At 41.6% G+C, this 22559-nt stretch overlaps 1 protein-coding gene across 2 annotated transcripts in view; it reads right to left on the bottom strand.

Moving 5' to 3' along the window:
• Positions 1-3221: 3221 nt before the first annotated feature.
• The window catches only part of tgfbr1b (transforming growth factor, beta receptor 1 b), an 89041-nt gene continuing 69703 nt past the window's right edge, over positions 3222-22559 (bottom strand). The window contains exons 7-10 of one of the 2 annotated variants that reach the window (XR_013932362.1): positions 19870-19994; positions 18920-19050; positions 5976-8238; positions 3222-5183 (exon numbers count right to left, since the gene is read on the bottom strand). Coding sequence is in view for 1 of the 2 variants with exons in the window: in XM_080417712.1 (XP_080273838.1) it covers positions 8113-8238; positions 18920-19050; positions 19870-19994 (382 nt within the window). In the remaining variant the exon portion in view is untranslated. Of the gene's footprint in view, positions 8239-18919; positions 19051-19869; positions 19995-22559 lie in introns of both variants that reach the window. The other variant, XM_080417712.1, reaches the window with a different exon arrangement.

The raw sequence follows: 22559 nt of genomic DNA on the forward strand, positions 1-22559 counted from the left end.
TCTTTTAACATTTCATAGAAACAAAAAAAATAAATAAGATAAATTGCAAACTTGAGTAAACAAATTGAGAATATATACAGTGAGGTAAAACACATTGGTCTTCAAAGGAGGTATTTTCTTTTTGATTTAATGACCTTTTTCGATGTTAATGCTTTTTAGGTTTTTTTTATTTTTAAGCTTTTCAATGATTTATCTATAAAGCAGTTGATGCGCTGATGCAGAGACACAATCACATGCAGGCTGATCATTCAAGGTGAAAGAAATTAGGAAGTCTCGTCCCCCCCAAAAAATTTGATAAAGCTTTATTCTAACCTTGTCAAGGTCGCGAAAGCCTTGAAGCACCAGCTACGCACACACAGCCTGTCTGAGAGAACAGCTCAAGTCGCCAAACCACCGCCCTTTCGTGACCCACATCGTTGGTTTGATCTCAAGTTACATTTCTTTACATTTTTGTCATTAAGCTGGCACTCTTATCCAAAGACTCGCGAGTGAACACAACACTTTGACAGACCATCAATTTGTTGATGGACCTGTTGGCCCTTTTGGGGACCACATCAGTGGCCTTCTAACCAGCACCTTGCTGCCACTTAAGTCTTAAGGGCCGTTCCACACCAAGCACTATAACTATATTGTTGACCAATTAGGGCTGGGCGATATGACTTCAAGTCAATAGCACAATTATTTCAATCTTTTGCCTTGATCTTAAGATTAATGAACAATAAAAATCAAGCTCACAGCGCATCTCGACGAGTTGTGTCGAAGTTAATACAGACTAATCGATTTAGTCGATTAAAAACAATCTATTAGAATCGTTTCCGTGTCCATTTGTTGATATATATTATATATATGTTAAAAAAAACAGCTTTTCCATTATTTTATTAATCTATATGAGCAAGATTAAGTCTGCTATTGGTTCTAAATGTCGGTTTCAATATATTTTTGGTTAAATACCTATCACCAATGTCGTTATAGTTGTGGCTTGCACTCTGCCATCAACTTGATATTTTTAAAACAATATCTTTATAGTTATAGTGATTGGTGCGGATGGCCAATTAACCTCCCTACATCTGCCTCGCATACACACAATGTTTGTGAGAAATTGAGATCAACCCTCTTGTCTCTGTAATTGCGATCCCTGTTACTGACAGGGATGTTTTCCATTTTTTTCCTTCTTTTTTTTTAGTTTGTTCATTATTTAGCTGAGGTCCGTTTGAGGTCCTCGTCACAGTGTGTGGATCGTGTTAGCATAGACAGACACATTTTTCAACCTGTGTGAGACGGCGGGACCGAGTGAGCGGACAAACATAGGAAGCCCCGAACTTGCATAAGATAGACTAGAGAAAGAGAGAGAGAGACAGGGAGAGAGAGAGAGAAAGAGAGAGACCCGTGTGATGGATATTTGCATGCTCATGTGTAGCTATGGCATTTGGGCTTCATTATATAGATTGTGCTCTGGCTCGGTTCTGCCGAATTGGTTGAAGACCCAGTGAGGGCTGACCCACTGGAGTCAATACATTCACGGCTGCTTGAAGTTTTTCAGTGCGTGGTTAGAAACGGTAGTGCTGCTGGCATATCATCTCATGTCCTCGTATTTGGCCCTCTGTCAATCTATAGAGGACAAATATCGTTAGATTAGCTAATCATTTTTTTCTTTTCCTCGACTAAAAAAGTGCAGTATAAAAAGGCTGCATATTGAGTGCTTTGCTCCAATCATCCAGGGAACAGACCTAATAAATAGATCATATCTCTTCCACTGGCTGTGAGTCACGAAAGGGTCTCATCTAATCCATTTAAGATATTATTATTTGTACGGGATCGGCTGTGGCTTTGTGTGCTATCAGCTGGTGCAGTGTGGCCATCGCGACCAGAATATACCTGGATGTCATGGAGAAGAATGGGCTGGAAAAGACGATGTTGACAGCGACATGAGGTGAATGACAACGAGACGGGTAGAAAGCTAGCAACACCTAGAGAGACAAATACCCGGTGTGTGTGTGTGTGTGTGTGTGTGTGGTATGTACACAATGGTTCTTTTTACAGGTACAGTAAGTCACCTTGGGTTTGGAGCAAGGAAAAGAACAAGGCTGCTGGTGATTCTTAAGACAGAATGAAGTTTGTTTGTCGTAGTCGTTGTCCTTAAACGGTAGAGGCAATACCAGAGGTGGTGTTGAGTTGAGCTGTTGCTAAATGGGTCCAAGAGGATGATCTTGCAGTATACACATAATACATACTGTACAATCTCGATAGCCTGCTGTCCACTGAAAGCTTATAGCAAAGGTGAGCATGTTCAGAAATTTGCTCTGTTGGTTTTCTTACATTAGACCTTTTGTTACATTATGAAGGAATTACTGTCCGTATTTGCCCTGCCAGCTATATGCTACAAACCACTTAATAGGATTGTTACCATTTCCACTAGCTTTCAAGCATTGTTACAAGTTCCCCATTGAAAGTAATGGTTACAGCTACAGCAGCTGGTGAGTGAGCTTGGTAACGACGCTTGGCCAACGATGCCGACATCTATTTTATTCAGTTCTTACCCTACGATGCAACAGTGTCTGGTGAGGGCATGAACGATTCAGTAAGTCAAGGGAGCTCCTACATACCCCTCCCACATTACCCCCATGTCACCCTGGGGTACAAAACTCCTTCCCTGGCAAGCTCCAGTAGGCTCTACTCAATGCAACGGCTTTCTACACAACACTTAATTAAGCAAAGACTTCCACCCCCTTTTCTGTTAAAGATAGCAGCAATATCCATTGACTTTCTTCCACTATTATGGTAGCTTTTTTTCTTCTTCGCTTTCTTTACTGTCAACTGTGTCTTGCGGTACACAAGAAAAAAAAGAAGCAGATATTTACAAGTTTAATGTCATTTCTGGCCCTTGATGACTACCTGCCTATCACTTTGAGCATACTTCATATTTTATTGTAGAGGACACGGTGGGGCTGTGGAGTCATTTTGCATGTCGACTGGCATTCATCAAGTGGTCCATTATACTCAACTCTTGTCGAGTCAAGCTGTCTGGGGTTTACCCCCAGATGACACTCAAGGCTGTTAACCCATTAAGACCTGAGGCTGCTTCTAAACATTTTCAAAATCCTAAAAAAAAATCGGAAAAATATTGAAAAAATAATTTTCACGATTTTTCAAAAATAGCAGATCTACAAGCTCATAGCGCGGCACTCGGTGCCGCGCTATGAGCTTGTATATCTGCTGTTTTTGAATAGCCAAAGAAATCTAAAGTAACAGAGATGCGTTCCAGGTCTTAATGGGTTAAGACCTGACCAAGCATTTATAACAGGGGCTTAGAGAGGAGCTAGCTCTCTTTACAAAATCCATCACAGCCTCCGAAAAGGACTTGGAAATCTTTGCAGCACTCGTCCCTTGTACAGATTAGTCAACACCCGACTGTGAATGCATTCCTAACAGGGGTTTCAGACGTGAGCGTTGTTGCGAGTGGACTGAAAAAACGACCTATCCCAAGACCAGTCTGACCTGACCTACAGAGATCTCTCAGAGGACCGGCAGGCAAACGGCAGTGTTGGCTTGACTTGCGACAGAGAGCAACAATGGCACAGAATAATCAAATGTAGGCATTTCAAGGATATGTACATCCAACGGTTGGCCTTCGCCCCCCCAAAAAGCGAGGCAGACAGCTAAGTAGCAGCACATCAATACATTAATGCATCCATAAAGGAAATGATAAAGACAGCCAGACAGATAAGACTGACTGACTGACTGACGTCCATATTGCCACACATTTAAACCTTGCAGTGGTTCTGAAGTGCACTTATTGCTGAACAATTGTATAATCTGTAGTATTTGATGCAAATGAATGCAGTTCATTTGCATCGAACACTACAGATTATACAATTGGCCAACACTGTTATTTGTGCCCGTTTATAAATGTTTGCGTTGTGTACTAAAAGACAAGTGCTTGTTCTTGAACACAAGCGTGAAACTCATTGGTATAGATATTTTGAAATGCAGCTGACAGGTTTAAGTGTATGGCAATATTGGCAATAGCACAGACACTGAATGAAACAAAAACAAATAAAAACAACTGTTAAATCAGGTGCTACATTTACTTTTTTTTGTTCTTTAGATAGAATAATGACCCTATTATCATCATAGTAAAGATTTTATCTTTTTTACGATATAAAAACAAGAACAACAAAACTTAAAGAGCAAATCCTGACTCTTTTGTGTTGGTCCCTTTAAGGCTTGCTAAACCGAAATGACCAGAGTCATCCGTGTTTACTTATATTTCTAGGTTGGGTTGTTTTCAGAAATGTACATTCTAGTAGAAAACAGATGTTGCCACCAAAAATGCTGGAAAAACCTATGGCTTTGTAAATATCCATGTTTCTGTATTTAAACGAATGTACCTCATGTTTTTCTATAGAGGATTTTTCTTTACATCTTCCTTCGTCAGAACGAGAGAAAAAAAAAAAGAATATAATTAAGAAAACGCATGAGCCTGCTGTTTTGGGTACCCACGCGTTCCATTACAGACCAAAACAACAAACAAAACAAACAAAAAAAAAGTCCAACAATATACATTTATAGGGCAACTTTAGTAATGCTTACAAGTCTTTCTTTTCTTGTTTGAGTCTCTCTTTCTGAAGCCACTGTGGACTTTTGCAGTGACCTTAGATACACTCCGAGAGCTCGCCTTCCACACAGCCAACCGGGATGCACTCTGTCTCCGTTACCGGGGGGAGAGATGACAAAAACAGAGGGACATCCCATAAATAGTTGGATCGATGAGCTGATGGGTGAACTTGTTGGGGCGGGGGAAGTAATGGCACCAGTGAGTCGGCTGGTGTGGTGTGACGTGTGGCGTGTGCCTCCCGAGCATCCTTCCTTCCAACCTTTATTCCCTCCTCAATCCTTCCCTCTCTGTACACAGCACACGGGTGTGACCATCCATCTAACGGTCCGATCTAATCGAAGCAAAGCTAACGTATCGATTCTTGTTTCAAACATTCTTGTTCCGCAAAAAATACATTGTTTTGAAATGAAAATCCCACAGTGCGGCATGGTTTGTCATTGTTCAATGCATTGATTTGCAGGCTGCCTTTCAAGCGTCATTGGGGGGAAAAGTCTTTGCAAATTAAAAACAAGCTAGAGTAATTCTGGTTCCAAGTTAGAACCGAATCCAAAATGCTAAGTACCGGGTACTAGAGATGCGCGGATCGCGGTTTTAGCCGCGGTTGCCGCAGTTAACCGCAGTTTGGGTGGATTTGGGTCAATCAAATATAATTATTAATTCATATTGGATAAACCGCGGGTGAAATAATGCGGGAATTAAATTAATGATATCAATCTATAGGCCTATAATAGCTTTTAAAAAGCACTAAATTTCACCGTGTGTGCGTTTGTAGTATTTTAATATTACGTCATTTTACACCAGGCACAAAATAGCCGCTCACGACATGTTGCTTTCCAGGCAGCCAGTGTTGCCAGGTTGCGAGAGAAATAAGTAGCCAGGTCTATGAAAACAAGCCCAAAACAAGTGCCAAACAAGCCCAAAAGTCGCAACACAGAGCATTGTTTTTGCTCTGTGTTTTGTTTTCACTTTTTCTTTCTTTTTCTGTAAAGCACTTTGAGCTGCATTTATGTCATGAAAGGTGCTATATAAATAAAGTTTATTATATTAAAAGTCGCTTATAAAAAGCTTATAAAAAGCTGACATGGCAACAAAGTGGTTGAAAGCGAAAGTAACTTAATGAAGACGTGCGCTTGTTGTTACCATGGTTGTGGATTGTATACAGTCACTGCATCGCGACAGTGGTGAGTAACACTGTTTATAAGAAAACTAACGTCAGGAAAATAACAATTATTTGGTGCGGTTGGTGCGGATCTATAAATAGGATGATATAAGTACCGCGGGTGGATGGCGGATGGATAATGAACTTGTTAACGCGGATTTGGGTGACAAAAAAACCCATCCGCGCATCTCTACCGGGTACCCATACATTTTTTAAAACATTTTGGTTCTGCTTATCGGTTCCTAAATGCGTGAAAAACCTGTTTATTATTGCAAACAAAGCTACATATGGAAAAGTGTGTAGTCCTTTCACCACAAATGCAGTTACTAGTTTGGACTTTGGGTCACTCTTCATTTTTCGCTTTGGTCAGCTTTTCAGTAATACAAATGAGAGAGGGGCGTTGTGAATCCCTTTTTTTTGGCTCTGCTAGTGCTAACGTTGCTAGCACTGGCTGAAAACATAAAACTGTACACGCTTTCAGGCCTCTTTTAGATTTATTTCTTTTTTGTACCATTTTAGAACCGAAACAGGTTATCAATTAGAAACGGAATCAACAAAATGGACAAAACCGATCCCTACAAGCAGCATGCATAATGGCCATCATAATTTAATTCAGGGATCAACTTAAGCCCTATTTAAAAAAATATCACTAAATACTATCATTGGTATCTATCAATATCAATAATTTTTTTACTTGACAGTGATTTAATCTGCTAGGGGATCACTAATATAGCTCCAGTAATAAAATGTTGAGGTGAAAATAAATCACAAATAATTTAATCATTTTTGATCGCTTGCTTGAGAGCCGATATAAAATCTAAAATGATTTTGTCTATCTGCAAATATGGAGTCACTATCTGAAGAATGTATGTAGTATTGTTGCATAGCATTTTTAACACGTTTTCGGACACACGCACGCACACACACCAGCGGACATGAGGAGAAACAAAGGTTGTTTTTTGTTTTTTTTAACCACTTCAGCCCTATTTTCCATTTTCTTTGAAAAGAAAAAAAAAGATCAATTTTTGAAAATCTTTTGCAATTGTCATTGAAATGATATGTCCAAAATGGCGGCCAGGGTTAAAGTGGTTAAAAGCAGTGGCACTTTACGGTAACCTGGCTTGAAGGCATGGCGGCGGTTGATTGTTGCTGTTGTTGTAGTAGCTGTAGTCATGATAGCAGAAGAGCAGAGCATAGAAAATAGACCACGTTTGATCTGTATTGCATACTGTATGTTGCAGCATGTTTTCCACTGAGAATGAATGAGGTCGAGTCCAGTTTTTTTGTCTTGCAAATAAAAAACTGCTAAAACACCCCCTAAAAAAGGGGAAAAAAACTATAGCACAGACAATAAACAAACTGAGAAACAAATAAATAAAAAAAAACTAAAAAACTAAACCGACCTATCAACACCCCCCTGACTGTAACATGGGGTTGTGGGTTAACAAATAAAAAAAGGGGGGGGGGGGACACACACCAACTGACTGTGTTACTGTCCGTGGTACCATGTGTAACACTGGCCAGACGATGTCACCGGAATGAGGGTGGGGCCCATGGCACGTGGTGGGGGGGGGGGGGGGTCGAGTTAAGGGGGGGTCACAGGGAGTTACGCGGCCTACACAAAGGGGGAGGAAGGAGTTGCGGTTTCCCCCCTTCCTTCCTTCTCTCCTTGGATCCACCCATCTGGTTATCAATCCGTTCATCCATACATACATACATCTATGTATCCGTCCGTCCAGTGGTTCCCAAAGTGGGGTGCAGGGACCCTAAGGGGTTCTCTAAATGGACCCTTACAGGTCAGTAAGTCTTTGAGAGTGTGAAAAATGGAAATGGTTCCATTTGTACGCTCTCGAAGAGTTATGAGGGAGGGGGGTCTTTGAGGTTTCAGAACCATTGCATCCATCTTTTTATCCGTCCGTCCATCCATTTGTCGGTCCGACCGTCCATCCATTTATCCGTACCCCCTCCATCCTCACGTCTGAGTGTGTGTGTGTGCGTTCACACACACACCCACATGACAGGATGATTTCAATACAAGTCCACCTGCACAATGTCTCTCAGCAATGATCCACTTGTCAATCAACAACAACAAAAAAGAAAGAAAATGCAATAATGAAAAGAACAAAAAAAAAAAGAAAGAAAGAAGAGAGAATGGGTGTAAGGGAGATTCTTTCTCCGCCTCCCACACCTCCCAAACGAGGTGGAAGGAGCCAATCAACCATAATCAAGGCAATATTGTTTATAATAACAATAATAATAATAATCATGGCGGGGAGATGGGTGTGTGTGTGTGTGTATGTATGTGTGTGTGTGTGTGTGTGTGCGTGTGTGGTTGTGTCTACATCTTGATGCCCTCCTGTTGGCTGAGCTGAGACAGTGTCTTCTTGATGCGTAGCGCCGTGAGGCGGGCGGCTCCGTTGGCATACCAGCACTCTCTCATGATTTTAGCCATCACCCGCAAAGCCTGAGAGAGAGAGAGAGAGAGAGAGAGAGGAAGATCGATCATGTTTCCAACGTATATATCGTCACTCTCGGGTAGAAACCTTGTATGTCCAAAACCATAATTTACGCATGCACACTGATTCACAGGTGTTCGCGCTCGCACACACACAGATTCACAGGTGTTCGTGCTCGCACACACACAGATTCACAGGTGTACACACACGCACACACACACACACACACACACACACACACACCCCCCCCCCCCCCCAGGGTGAGGTTCTTAACTGGGTGAGCGTGAGTCAAAACAGACCCAGACATTTGTATTTGTTGCCATGTAGTAGTGACAACTAACCAATATACTATATATACACAATGTTCCTGTATTAAAGTTGCTCTACATACAGCATGTCTGTGGTCCTCACAACACATATCTGGACCTTGCGCCAACATCTGAGAAAAGACCATCTTAAATGAGGCAATTAGTTTTGACAGGTCCCCTGTGTGATGGCCGTGGGTGGATTTACACTTTTAATAAGCAAAGTGTCTCCTTGGCTGAGACACATTCTCCGGTGGAAACTGGGTCTTCCCTTGTCGGCGGGGGATGCGAGGAGAGGAGTCGTTAACTGTGATAAACAGCAGCTTATATGGGCACTTTGCAAGTGTAAAAAAAAAAAGTAAGAAACTAAAACTAGTCCAAAACGGGAGCTAACGGGAACTGTGCTGGACCCTGTTCTGCTTACGTCTTCAGGGGCAACGGTTACAGTTGTAGTGATGACAGGAAAACTGACATTACTACAGAGACTCCATCTCTTTGCTCCCACTATGTCTTACATATCGTCGCTGTCGGGCAGAAACCTTGTATCTCTGCATTTCAACGCATGTCTTTTTTCCCATAAGTTAATGCCCTACTTCTTCATGCAACAGTGTCACACAAAAGTAGCAAAAATAGACGATCTACAAGCTCATAATGTGTCGTGAAGCGATGCGTTTTGAGCTTGTAGATCTTGTAGAGGACAGAGGACAGGAAAGAGAGAGAGGTACACCGATATGTACAGTAACACTGGTTCAAACTCATTAAGGGGGATGGCAATCGTACATTTGTATTGATTCTTCTACCAGACAGAAGGCAAATGAGAAGAAGGTCATGATGATGTCATTGGTAGGCAAAGAGTATACATTCTGATGTGCAACGTTGAGGTTGCTTTGATAACAACAATCTTATTAGACAGTGTGGCCCGTTTGTACACCGGTGATTTGATTAAATAACATGACTCTCGGCTCTCGACACAGACCCGCTAGACTAGAGAATCGATAAGCCTAAACGTTATTGATGTTTAGGTCTCAATCACTTTGGAACCGTTTCCGCAAAAAGAGCCGGTTCTCGATCCCCATCCCATTAACCACTTAAACTCTATAGACCCCTCAACAGACGACGTCACACTGGTTGCAAGCGTCATACTGCGCAAGCGTCAAACCCATTCTGTCAGGTCTCGCTAGGGCGCGCAGCACTAGCCAACACACAAGAGGGGGTTGGGGTGTGCTGAAACCAGCGCACCCCGAAACAACAGGTTGAGAATTGATTGTATGAAAATATCACCTGTGCATCCAGTCTCAATGTTGGTAAACAAATAATTGGTCTATATACTCCTTTTTTTTGTTGCCGAAAATAGATAATCTACAAGCTCACAAGGGGGTGCATTATGACGTGTTGTGAGCTTGTAGATCTGTGTTTGGCGAATGTGCACCCATTTTCATTGAATGTTCACTTTATTGTATCATGCCCAGAATAGGGACACTAGGGTTCATGTGGTTAAATCACATTAAAAGGACTTAGTGTCCTGGAGCCTGAGCTGTGTGGGACACACTGGTCCCAGGACCAGCACCCATGTACGACTGACCCACAAAGAAAACTGCCACAAGCTACTAACAATCGTGCCTCCACTTCAGAACTGGTCCTCCACCCTTTTTACACTTTCGTTTAGACATTCCTGACTTAATTCCCTACAGTCTCAAGCCCTTTTTTGGCAGGGTGTTTAGCTAATTGGGAACAAGTGGTATGCGCTTTCAAGTTACGAGGACAATGGGATTCATTATTATAAGAACACAGGTACGAACAATTCTGCAGCAAGTTAAGAACACGTCATGTTTTCTTGAGAAAAAAATATTGGGAAAACTAAATCTTAGAAAGATATCAGTGAATAAGGCCCATTTTTTTTTAAATAACGCGTTGTGCTGTAAAATCAGTTTCACCTTTGCCACTGGGGCAAAGTTTAAATCTACAGCATCTATTCAACAGAGTCACACTGCATTTGAGTTAGTGGAAAACACTTAAAAATCACAGAAGCACAACAGCTACGTGTGTGTGTGTGTGTGTGTGTGTGTATACGTGCGTGTGCGCGCGTGTGTGTGTGTGTGTGTGTGTGTGTGTGTGCATGATTGTGTGTTTATGTTTTGCAGTAGCTCTCAAACCATACTGATACTATCCCCTTACATTCTTATTATGACGCGTGAGGTCTGGTTTCTGTATGGCACACACACACACACACACACACACGTAATGATAGCTCCCCAGACAGACATACAGGTTAAGCGGGTCCAGGCTAGACAGAACATTCATCTGTGTGGTAAAGTGGGTTAGTGAAGGACATCCTGCCTGCTGCTGAATGACAGCAAAATTAGACATCATCACTGTCGGGGCAGAAACCTCTTATCTCCATATTTTTACTTTTTGGTCAATCATTACCCTACTTGATCGTACTACAGCGTCACATCAAAAGTAGCAGATCCTACAAGCTCAAAACGTGTCGCTTCGCGCCGCGTTTTGAGCTTGTAGATCTGCTACTTTTGACGTTTTTGAATTTGAATCCTGAAAAGTAATAGTTTTGGACATATGAGGTTTCCACCCGACAGAGACGACATGATCGTGGTCTACAAGGTCAAAAACAGCCCTGAAATCTCTTAGATTTCTTCTGACACATTTATGACAGGGTGCTTGCCCTTTTTCTAAAAACAAAACAAAAACAAAACACCTCTTTTCATTTAATGCCTCTACTTTTTTAGAGTTTTCTAAGGCAAGCATGTATTTTTGTTGGGATTGTGACTGTTTCAATGTACAGATTATCATGTTTTGATATTCTACGGTTAGACTGATGATAGGTTCTTGGTTTACTTATGTATTCGTTTATTAGTAGATTACTATTGATCTACAGATTGTGATAGCTTGTAGATTGACGTAGGGTCAGGAGTGATCCAAGTTCGATGTTATTCTGTATGTCCGGTTTTGGGCATACAAACTATGAAGCGACGATACAATCTGATCATCACCAAAGACATGCCAGTGCCCCCTGCCACCACTGTGCCAAACACAACATCATCCGGGTGATGGCCGGGTAGAGTGAACTGGCAAAACCGCAAGGTTCCCAGTTCGATCCCGGACTGGGGCGCTCCCCTAGAGTTAGTGTCGAAGTGTCCTTGAGCAAGACGCTGAACCCCTAATTGCTCCCGATGAGCAGGTTGGTGCCTTGCATGGTTTCCTCCGCCATCGGTGTATGAATGTGTGTGTGAATGGGTTAATGGCACAATCAATGTAAAGCGCTTCGGATAGAAGCGCTATATAAATGCATTTACCATTACCATTACCACAAGACCCCCTGCAGAGAGAACGCCTGACAGAACACACTCCCTAATGTGCCTGGCTCTGCATGATTGCTCACTACTCCACATTATTGTCTCTATGTCGAGTTGAACCCTCTATACTTAGTCAACTTGGCCTGAGTTGGCTTTGTACTTGGTCCGCTCCATTTTTTTTTACCCATTACACCAAATCTCTTAGCAGAAAACAGCCAATCTACAAGCTCACAAAGCGTCACAACGCGATACTTTGTGAGCTTGTAGATCGGCAAATTTCCCCATGTTCCCCAATGTTCCCCACAAAATTAGGGATGCTAGTGTTCAAGAGGTTTTAAACATCTGAAGTCATCCACCAGTGCACCAGATGTCAGCTGGACCTTTCTGGAGGAGTTTGTCTAGTGAGTGGTTAACCAATTGAAACCAGAAGAGAAAGATACTTGTTCAAAGCCAACCTTTAGTTTCAGCTCCTATATAATTCATGGCATTCCTTGAATTTTTATTAGTTTAAAAAGACAAACTAAGCTAAAAAACCAAGTATAGAAGTCCACACATCAAAAATAATAAAATAGCGTACACTTGGAAGCTGCTAAATGAAAATAACTAATTAAGCACTGTGTAAAGAGGTGTCGTCTGGGTGAGGCAGATATGAGGGTGAGAGCATGTCTGAAGTATAAGTGGCTGAGAGAGGAAACAGAGTGCAGCTTCTCTGTCTGAGAGTTATCATGAGAGAAAAGCCCTTGCAAATTATGAAGACAAAATGTTGGGCAATAAAATTAATTAGGATTAATATGCCATTCTAATGTATGGCATATTAATTTGTCTTGTTACCAATCGTATTGCCATCCTTTTCCCTGTATGCCAGCCTCTCAACTACCATACAAACTAACTTTATTAAGAAGTCTCTTATGTACATGGAAGTTGAATAGTTCTGTATCTATATTACACTTTTAATATTTTTTACCAATGTTGTCTGCTTTCTCTCTACTTTGTAATGTTTTTAATGCCTTCACCTCTTTTTAATGTGTCTGTTTTCAAAATGTGACAAGCACCATGAGTTGCGGAGAACAGCATTTTGCTCACTTGTGTATTATGGAAGTAACAATAAAACTGATTATGATTTCTAAAGTGTGAGCCATTTACTCCTACTCCCATGTGTGTGTTTTGCATTCTTATGAAACACACTGAGTTTGAAATTGAATACACAAGTTGGGACTGTACCAACGTTATGACTGGAGTAATACCCGAGATTGGAACCTGGAGTTCTAGCGTGGGGCTAGGGTTAAAGCCAAACAGAGGGGATCCAGAGTAGCGCTTAGGTGCCGAACACGGTAAAAACCGTGTTATTCAATCTTTTTTTTTTCACACGGGGGGGGGGGGCGGGGGGGGGGGGGGGGTGCTAGCGCAGCTCTGGAATCACCCACGGTGATTCTGATAAGTTAGGGACAGATGGATCACCGTGCCAAAAAACATAGCTCCCCATCCGCTTCCGTTCTATCTCCTTGAAGAAAACCTCTGTAGCTCCGAAACTTTTTACGCTGGGGAAAACGAGTCACTTTCGATGCACGATTACTCCGCCATTGTGACTCGCGTGAGAGATGTTATCGTTCCAGGCGTTAGCCAGGACCATCGTGCACCGTGCACGCATGCATTGTTTACATGGATTGCTGGTCGTGGAGTCTAGAGCTTTAAACAGCGCAGCGGTGAGATTTCCGGCACTCAACGTAATCTGTTATTATAAAATTCTGGCACCGAATGTGTTAAGTGAAAGTGGTTAAGTGTGTCTGTGGTCTCTATCAATATTGAACCAATGAACAGTATTACAATGCAGGTTCTTTTTTTTTAATTTCCTGAAAAGTAACCGTTTTGAACATACAAAGTTTCCCTCAGACAGTGAGGTACAGTGTGTAGAATGCACATTTTTGACAAAGGTGAAAAATCTAAACTAGCGAGAGACCCTTGTTGTTAGGCTACAAACCACAGATCAGGGATTCTGTTTCCTCAGAGTCAGAACTATTGACTTTTCGGAGGGTTGACTTGATCGGTCAGAACCCAAAAGGCTGCATGATTTAGCTCAGTCATTGACTCATTGGCTACATTCCTCGAGAAATCAGCAAAGGAAGGAGTGAGTTGGTCCACCTTCCGACTGGCGGTCAATGTGTTGTCTACCAACTGTAAACAAAAGGATTTTCTTTCATTGAACGCAGCCAAACAAAACAGGAGCAAGTTTATTGACTTAGCCCTCTTCTCGACTCTATACCTACTGGATCTTTCTTCTTTTGTAGATAAAGTCAGAAACGCAGTGCGAGTTTGTAAAGCTGACCTGTCTATGAAACATATTGGTTCACAGTCTGTCTTATTAGTGTCAAAAGGTCTCACTCGCTGACAGACAGAGTGCTATACATTATTCATGCTTACATTTCGTTCTTATTATTTCACTTTTCTGAACCTTTGGTCGTTTTTATTGTTTTTTGCGTCTTCATTATTGCGTTTACTGCTGTTTGTTTCATATGCAGGGTGATTTCAATTATTCATTGATCTTCATATTTGACCTGTTCTGCCTCTTTTGTTTTGTTTTACTAGTGTGATTTAAATTGTTTTTATTATTCTTTTTGTGTGGACCACAGGGAGACTTTAACTGCCACTTTGTGGCAGTTAAAGTGGATAAAAATAAAGAATATCATCACTGCCGGGCAGAAACCTTGTTCTCGATATCTCCATATTTCAATTTTTTTCACAAATGAATGCCCTACTTCATCATAAAAGTGTGTCAAACAAAAGTAGTGAAAATAGCTGATCTACAAGCTCACAAGCTTGTAGATCAGCTATTTTCACTTTTTAATTAAAAATAATAAAAAAGGAATGGTTTTGGATCCGACAGACAGGTTGTATCCCAATGCCAATTTCATCTGATCATATTCTATTTTAACCTCAAGGTTCAAGGTTGTGTTTCATTGTTACATCTTGTGTACATAAGAGTACAATTATGTTTAGTTCCTTCAGACAATACAGTAATATAGGTAATAATAATAGCTATCACCGGGTAGTCCATACCTGGTGAGGTACTGCGCATGTGCAGTAACTCAGAAAGTCCGCTGCTTAGAGTTACACAGAATTGACAAAAACGGTGATAAACAACTGAAATTTGCGTTTCCTTCTAGCCTGATAAATTTTTATTCTTGTCAGATCGTTCATGCGCCCTGAGACTGTGTAGCCATTTGTAGACAAATCTCCTCTGTTCTAATTGGAGATATTGATGCCTCTAAGGGTTTCGCCCGAGTTAATCACCAAAAGTTGTTCCGGAAACAGAGTCAAAGAGGCCGTGCGTGGCAGCATGATGAAAATCCTGAATGATTTATCAGGCCAACTAAGAGGCTGCAAAACAGGCAGTATGATTGTTATCACTAATAACCATCAGAGGATCTGGCTATTATTTTTCCAAGCAGTGCTGGGTTTCAACAGCTGCTTAGTTTACTAAATGCTACAGTATGTTCATTATGTGGTCAAACATGATGTACATAAATGATGCACTAGAAGAAAAGGGGATAAGGTCCTCAACTTTGCAGATTCTTATCAGCCAGCGAGAATACTGTGTGTTTGTAATAAAACAAAAATATATACCTACCTACCTAAAAAGAAACGTTCAATGATTATTTTTTCTTTTCATTTTCCTCTCCTTTCCAATATGAATATAATTTCCAATACTTTCTGACAGTTGAGCTGAACGGAACTCTTATTCTTACTGCTTCACTGCATTTAATGAGAAGCTTTCACAAAATAATTTCACCCACTCTTTCATAACTGGTATAAAGTAAACTTGTGATGTTTTTTGAAGGGAGGTTTATTCAATGAGGTTTATTCAATGTACACATGACATTGCGTTTGTGTTACAAAAATAAAACAACTATTTGGTTTTATATTTTCTCCCACAACCCTCTTCCACACCACCCCCCACTCCTTCCCAACCGTCCACCTGTAAACTGAGACAATAAATTGAACACTTATCTGGAGGAGTTTGTTCAGAGAGTTGTGATGCAAGAAGCTAGCCTGGTTCCAGCCGAATCTGCCTTTGCAAAATCGCATCGCACTTTAGCCCTCGGCAGATTAGGTCTGGCCCCCCTCCATAGAGATTCCATTTCTCTCCCTCCGCAGTGGTGTGGAGCCAACCAGGGCCCAGTATCCAAATGTGGGCGGGCTTATCACCTTATTTGGAGCAATGACGTACAAGGAAGCACTGCTCTGATTAGTTCGTGAACAAGGAAGCACTGCTCTGATTGGTTTAGGTCTAACCAATAGAGTCCGTTTGGATCTTTTTGTAACCGCCCCTTGGAAAAAAATCTATCGTTGATAGGGACCAGACTAATATCCACGCAGTGTGTCGTGTGATATTGTCTGGCCACGCGAGGCTAGCAAGAAGCAGCACCTACATCTGATAGGAGATACTTCAGTCTAAATTAGGAGAGACTATTGTTGGGATACAAAGGACGAGTGATCCTGCTTTCTCTGGGGTCAGAACTAGCGTTAACTAAAACATTTTTAGGGTTGGGATCAGAGGGTTCAAATCACACAGTAAAAAAAAAATTGACTAGCCAACTTCATTAACAAGGACGTGGATAGGAGTCTAGATCTTCGAAAAATCATATCTTCTTGGTCTTTGGGTCAAATTGAAAATAAATAAATAATAATAATATATAGATATATATATTTTTTTGTTCACGTAGATCTACGCGATTGGCACGTGGCGGCTTTAAATAGGTTCGCGTAGATCTACGTGATTGGCAGTGAATCAGTTAATACACTCATTCAGTGCCACTGGACGTCTAAAACGTCCGTTGTGATATAAGCCCTGTAACACTGGACATCTAAAACGTGAAAAAAAAATTCAGAACCCAAGATATGATGATTTGAAAATGTTCTGCTCCATTCACTTCTTGTTTAACTTCTTACTGAAAAAGGCTGTATCTCGGCTCCTAAGCACTTTTTTTTTACAATGGATTTTGGCTGTGGCACTGAATGGCACTTTTTTTTTACAATGAATTTTGGCCAGTGGCACTGAATGAGTTAATACAAGTCGACGCCCACCAGGAGAAGTCGAAAGTCGTGTTTTTATAATATTGAAACTGTAGGATTGGTTATTGCCAAGGACAGAAGGGATTCTTTCCTTTTCCAACTGTGTTATGTTATACTGGTTTTGTTTTTCAATGGAACCACGCATCGGGAGTTGTCAGTCTCAGCCATTAATTAACGAGCCCTTTGCAGCTGTGCCTCTGCCTTCGACGTGCCAAGGTCCTGCTGCATGATGTGTTCTGTTCCAGTGATTGACAGGCTGAACTGCACTGCGTGAGAAGCAACAGAAGCCGCAAACTTTATCGTGTTGGATAAATGCATCCAACATTATGTAGGCCTATTATTATTATCCAATGTAGCAGGTTGCCATGGAATCTATAATATTAAAATCAAAAGCCATACGTTATGGGAGAAAGGATCGCTTTAGGCTATTCTATGGTAAGTCATATTCGGTTTGTTTTTGTCCGCCCTAGGCTGTAATGTGTACTGTGGGAGTCTGTTCAAAGAATTTTGAATTTTATAAATTAGAATTCTCGCAACGTATTCAAGGCTTTTTTTGGGGTGAAGTATGAGTAATTTATAGATTTTTTTTGGGGTGAAGTAGAGTCCGCAATTTCAGCCAGGAACCGATCCCACCTGACGGGCTCGGGTCGAAAATGCAAGTTGATCGGATGTATATAGATTTGAGCCTCTGCTGACATGCAGCCGTTTCTGGCATTATCTTTATTTACCTACCGGAAGATATTGGTTCACAGCCGCCGTTATTGATGTCAAAAGGTCTCACTCACTTCAGAGACAGAGTGTTATATATTATATATAATGAGTCTCTAGTGTAGTGAACCACTAGAACGGTAGACTGAAAGAACGAGCCCAATCGATGGTCTTGAAGGGCGGATCCAAACCCACCGGCGGATTCCTCCGGCGCTTCCTATTGCTTCACCAATCTATGTCCCCCCCCCCCGGCCTGTGCACGGAGCACGCTGACGTCACCAAATTTAGAGCGACGCCCCTCTGCACTCTGATTGGTTAGGAGATAACAAGGTCCTAAGACCAGTGTTCCTGCATGGTTCGCCCAGCCTTTTTTTCTTTTGAAACAAAAAAAAAAGGCTTGGGTTTCCGAGGCTACTAGAACGGTGGTTCTCAAAGTGGGTCCGGGGGTCCATGAGGGGGGTCAAAATTAATATAATATAACGACAAAGTCAGTTTAACCACTTTAAACCTACAGTATGTATCAGCTATTTGAAAATAGCTGATCGACAAGCTCACAACTCATCGCGATGCAATGCAATGCCTTTTTTATGTAATGTTTTGCCTTTATTGATAGTATACAGTAGACTGACAGGAAATGGGGAGAGAGAGATGGGGAGTGACACGCAGCAAAGGTCGTCGGGATCGGGACCGGCGACACGCTGTCAGGCTGCTAAGTGCCCGGACCGCTACACCACCCGTTCGGGCCGTGAAAACCTTTTAAACAGCCAATTACATATAAATACATATAACCAGTTCAGGATTTGAGTCCTAAGTACTTGTTTGCACACCGGAATCGAATACACAAGCTCATAAGAGATCACTTCCTCAACTGCCGGAGAAAAGGAATTAATTCCTTCATTAACGGGGGAGTGTATTACCGTAAGCAACACAGTTATAAACAAATCTGCGGTTCATTATTTGCCATTAGACCCACAACGGTTAAATTATTTCAAAGTGCTCGCCATGGCTGTCAGCTCAGATTTCACCCTTTTACAATGATGGATTACCTCTAATTCAATTATACTGCCTGCAGTAGACAAGAATACACGCACGCACGCACACAACACACACACACACACAGCAATAAAACACAGGATCCTGTGTGTGTGTTTAACAGTAGTTGCTGCGGTTAGCATTAAGTTGAAACCTGAGAACGTGGGCTAGTGTGTGTGTGTGTGTGTGTGTGTGTGAGTGTGCACAGTCTGCACACGCGGCAGGAGTGTGCGTGTAATATGACAGTGTGTGTTGTTGTTTACCTCGCAGCTCTGCCAGCGGTTGGGGATGTTAGGCCTTAGTTTCTGTTCACACACCACCTTCCTCATCTCTTCCACAGAGGGGTCAGACTGGACCAGGTCATAGTAGGGAAGCTGGTAGTCCTCGTGGATGCCTGGCGCGCACACACGCACACACACACACACGCACACACGCACACAAACACACACGCACACACACTCCGTAAACAATCTGAAAATGCCTCAATAAAAAAGCATACATACATGGCTATCTTCCAACTGATTCATCAAAGGGATGCATCAGTTGCAAGTTGCAAAAAACTACAAAACTTTTGCACTTTGATACTTGCTGACATTTGTAGATCATCTATTTTAACCCATTAAGACCTGAGGCCGATGCTGCTGTCTTCTAAATAAAAGTTTTCTGAAAAAGCGTATGTTTCTATATCAGTGGTTCTCAAACTTTTTCATGTCAAGGACCCCCAAAATTATATTCATTTGGCCGCCGACCCCCATCTCAAAATATTTTGTTCCAGGGACCCCCAGAAGCAAAGATTTGAGTTACAAATGTTCGCTCTAAAAATATATACTGTATATTAAAAGATTTGCACACATTTTCACAATTTTTCAAAAATACCAGATCTACAAGCTCGTCGAGCTTGTAGATCTGCTATTTTTGAATAGCGAAAGTGTAAAATGATGCTTTTTAGCTCAAATCAAAAAGTGACAAAGATGCGTTCCAGGTCTTAATGGGTTAACAGAATGTTCACTCCAGATTATAGGGAGGCTACGGTTGAAGTGGTTAAGCATGTCTCAAATATTTGCTTTATACTTTGTTTATACTTTATTGCACGTTTTTTTGTTTTTGTTTACTGTAGTAGCACTATGGGTTGATATAATAATGGACAACATAACGTCATACATTTATGCTGTGAAAATGTAGACGCATGCATTCTCTCTCTCTCTCTCTTTACCTCCCATAGAACAGCGGCTGGCGATCTCCCAGAAGACCAGTCCCATAGCGTAGATGTCTGCCCTCTTGAAAGACTCAAAGTGTTTCATGTTGATGGAGTCGTCGAGCACCTCTGGAGCCATGTACCTGAAAAAACATGAACAGCGCAACATGGTTTATTTATTTTTGCCATCTTTTGCTTTATTACAGTGGTTCTCAAACTTGTCAGGCTGTGACCCCCCCAAAATAACCGTATTTTAACTGGGGACCCCCCCCCCAAATAATCATATCTGAACTGGGGACCCCCCACCCTGACAAGCACTTGGAATTGCAGAAGTTGAGACATTACATTTAAGTTTGACCCTGTTCCACAGATAAATATTGTGAAAATAGCCGATCTACAAGCTCACAACGCCTCGCAATGCAATATCCGCACGGCCCACAGGTTGAGAATCGCTGATTTAGAAAACGTTTCATGTCCAAAATTATTTGGCATCATTTGGATGCGTCCCTGTGTGTGAAACATGCAACACGAAGATTGACTGGATTGGCCACCCTGGGCACCTATAAAGCTTGAGTTAGCGCGTGAGCTTATAGTTCTGCTATTTTTGGTGCGAGACACCGGCGCACAACTAAGTACAAATCAGGCATAAAACAATCTGTGTTAACCCATTAAAACAGGGAAAGCATCAGTGTCATTTTAGATTTTAGCTATATATATTTTAGCAACAAGTTTTTCTGAAAACTCTCAGGATTTAGAGCAGTGGTTTAGAACAGTAGTTCTCAAAAATAGTAGATATACAAGCTCACAGCTGCGATCTTGTACATCTGCTATTTCTGGACATTTTTCGAAAAATCTTGAAAGTGTTTGAAAAATCTTGAATACATTTGAATCTTTTAAACACAAATCTTCTCTTCTGGGGCTCCCTGGCACAAAACATTTTCAGAAGGAGGGTCCGCTGCCAAATATATATCAATTTGGGGGGTCCTTGGCACAAAAAATGTTTAAGAACAACTGATTTAGAAGGTATTTTGTGGGTTAAGGGTGTGGATTTATTCTCATCCCACAAATCCCCTGGTGCTGCATCTGGTGTTACACAAGCACAAACAACCACGCTCATCCTCAGATCCAATCAGTGAGGCGCCAATCAGTGAGTGTGCACCCCCCCCCCCCAAAGCAAATAGTGACGAGAGGCAGGGTTTTTCCTGTCTCAGAACAGGCCTTTGGGGGGGGGTGACTATGCGTAACAGTAAGCGTGATTGATCAATGTCGTGATTACGAGTAGCAGTTAAGGAAATTTGCCGCCTTTTTGCATAACTGCATTAACCTTTTGATAAGTTCTTATCATTTTGGCGTGGTTGATTTTCCTTTGGGGCTGAAACATTTTTGGTGGGGCGCCAGAAACTCTTAACACATTGGGTGCCAGAGGTTTATTAAAATATTATACGTTCAGTGCCTGCTATTCTTCCATCCACTTACGTTGATACGTTTCGTGCTGTAGAAGCCCCGACGCGGAAGTGCATGGAAACAAAGCGTGCGTGCGAGACGGCGGAGGGTCCCGACGCCTGGAACAATAATATTTCTAACGCGATCCTCCATTGCAGAGAGATCGCCGATCGAAAACGGCTCGCTTCCACCACATTAAAAAGAAATGGAGATATTAAGCTTTTAGTCAAGGAGTTAACATTGGAAAGGCCGACCGGAAGGATTTTTGACATGGATCCACATCCGGCCTCTCCTTCTCAGAAACTCCTTGGATGATCCCAAAGTTTTGTTAGAGCGCCCCACGTGGGCCCAGTGTATAAAAATAAAATTGGGTCAAAAACGGTACGGACCGTTTTGGGCACTCCTCGTTTGGATTCTCAAAAACGGTCCGGACCGTTTTTGGCACGCGATGTGTTAAGGAAATTAGCCGCCTTTTTGCATAACTGCATTAACCTTTTGATAAATTCGTATAATTTTGGCGTGGTTGATTTTCCTTTGGGGTTGAAACATTTTTGGTGGGGCGCCAGAAACTCTTAACTCATTACACATTCCCTGCCAGAGGGTTTTTTTTATTTTACTTCCCCCAGTGCCAGTGTTTAATTTTTTTTTTTTAAGGAGCCGAGATACAGGATTTTAAAGTAATAAGTTAACCAAGGAGTGAATGGAGCTAGAAATCTTTGGATCGTGATATCTCTGGTTCTGTGTGGATAAATTGAAAAAAAAAAAGACAAAAAAAAAAAAAAAAAAAAAAAATTTTTATTTTTGAAAAACGGTTATACTCGTGGATGGATTTTTTTGGCAGTAAACGGGTGTATTTTTCATCAACGGTTATACTCGTGATTGGCAGGTAAAGTGTTAAAACAGGGAAAGCATTTGTGTAATTTTTTTTTTTAGAGGGTTGGGCGTTGGCTATGCAAAAATAGCAGATCTACAAGCTCACAGCGCGTCACTTCGTGCTGCGCTGCGAGCATGTACATCTGCTATTTTTTTTACATTTTTGAAAAATCTTTAAAGTGTGAGAAATCTTGACGGCATTTGTAGAATCGCACTCGGATCTTGATGCGAGAAACGTTTCTTATATCTTGGAATGCAATGAGAAATGCTCTCATACAGATAAAACTTTCAATTACCGATTTGCATGCACGCACACACACACAATTTGTAATGAGAACGCCTGTGATCAAATAACTTCCACAAGTGGGCATGAGGGAGAAAAAAATCGTAAT

This window comes from Gymnoscopelus braueri (genome assembly GCF_963280865.1).
Source record: "Gymnoscopelus braueri genome assembly, chromosome: 21".
In the NCBI taxonomy this organism is placed as follows: domain Eukaryota; kingdom Metazoa; phylum Chordata; class Actinopteri; order Myctophiformes; family Myctophidae; genus Gymnoscopelus; species Gymnoscopelus braueri.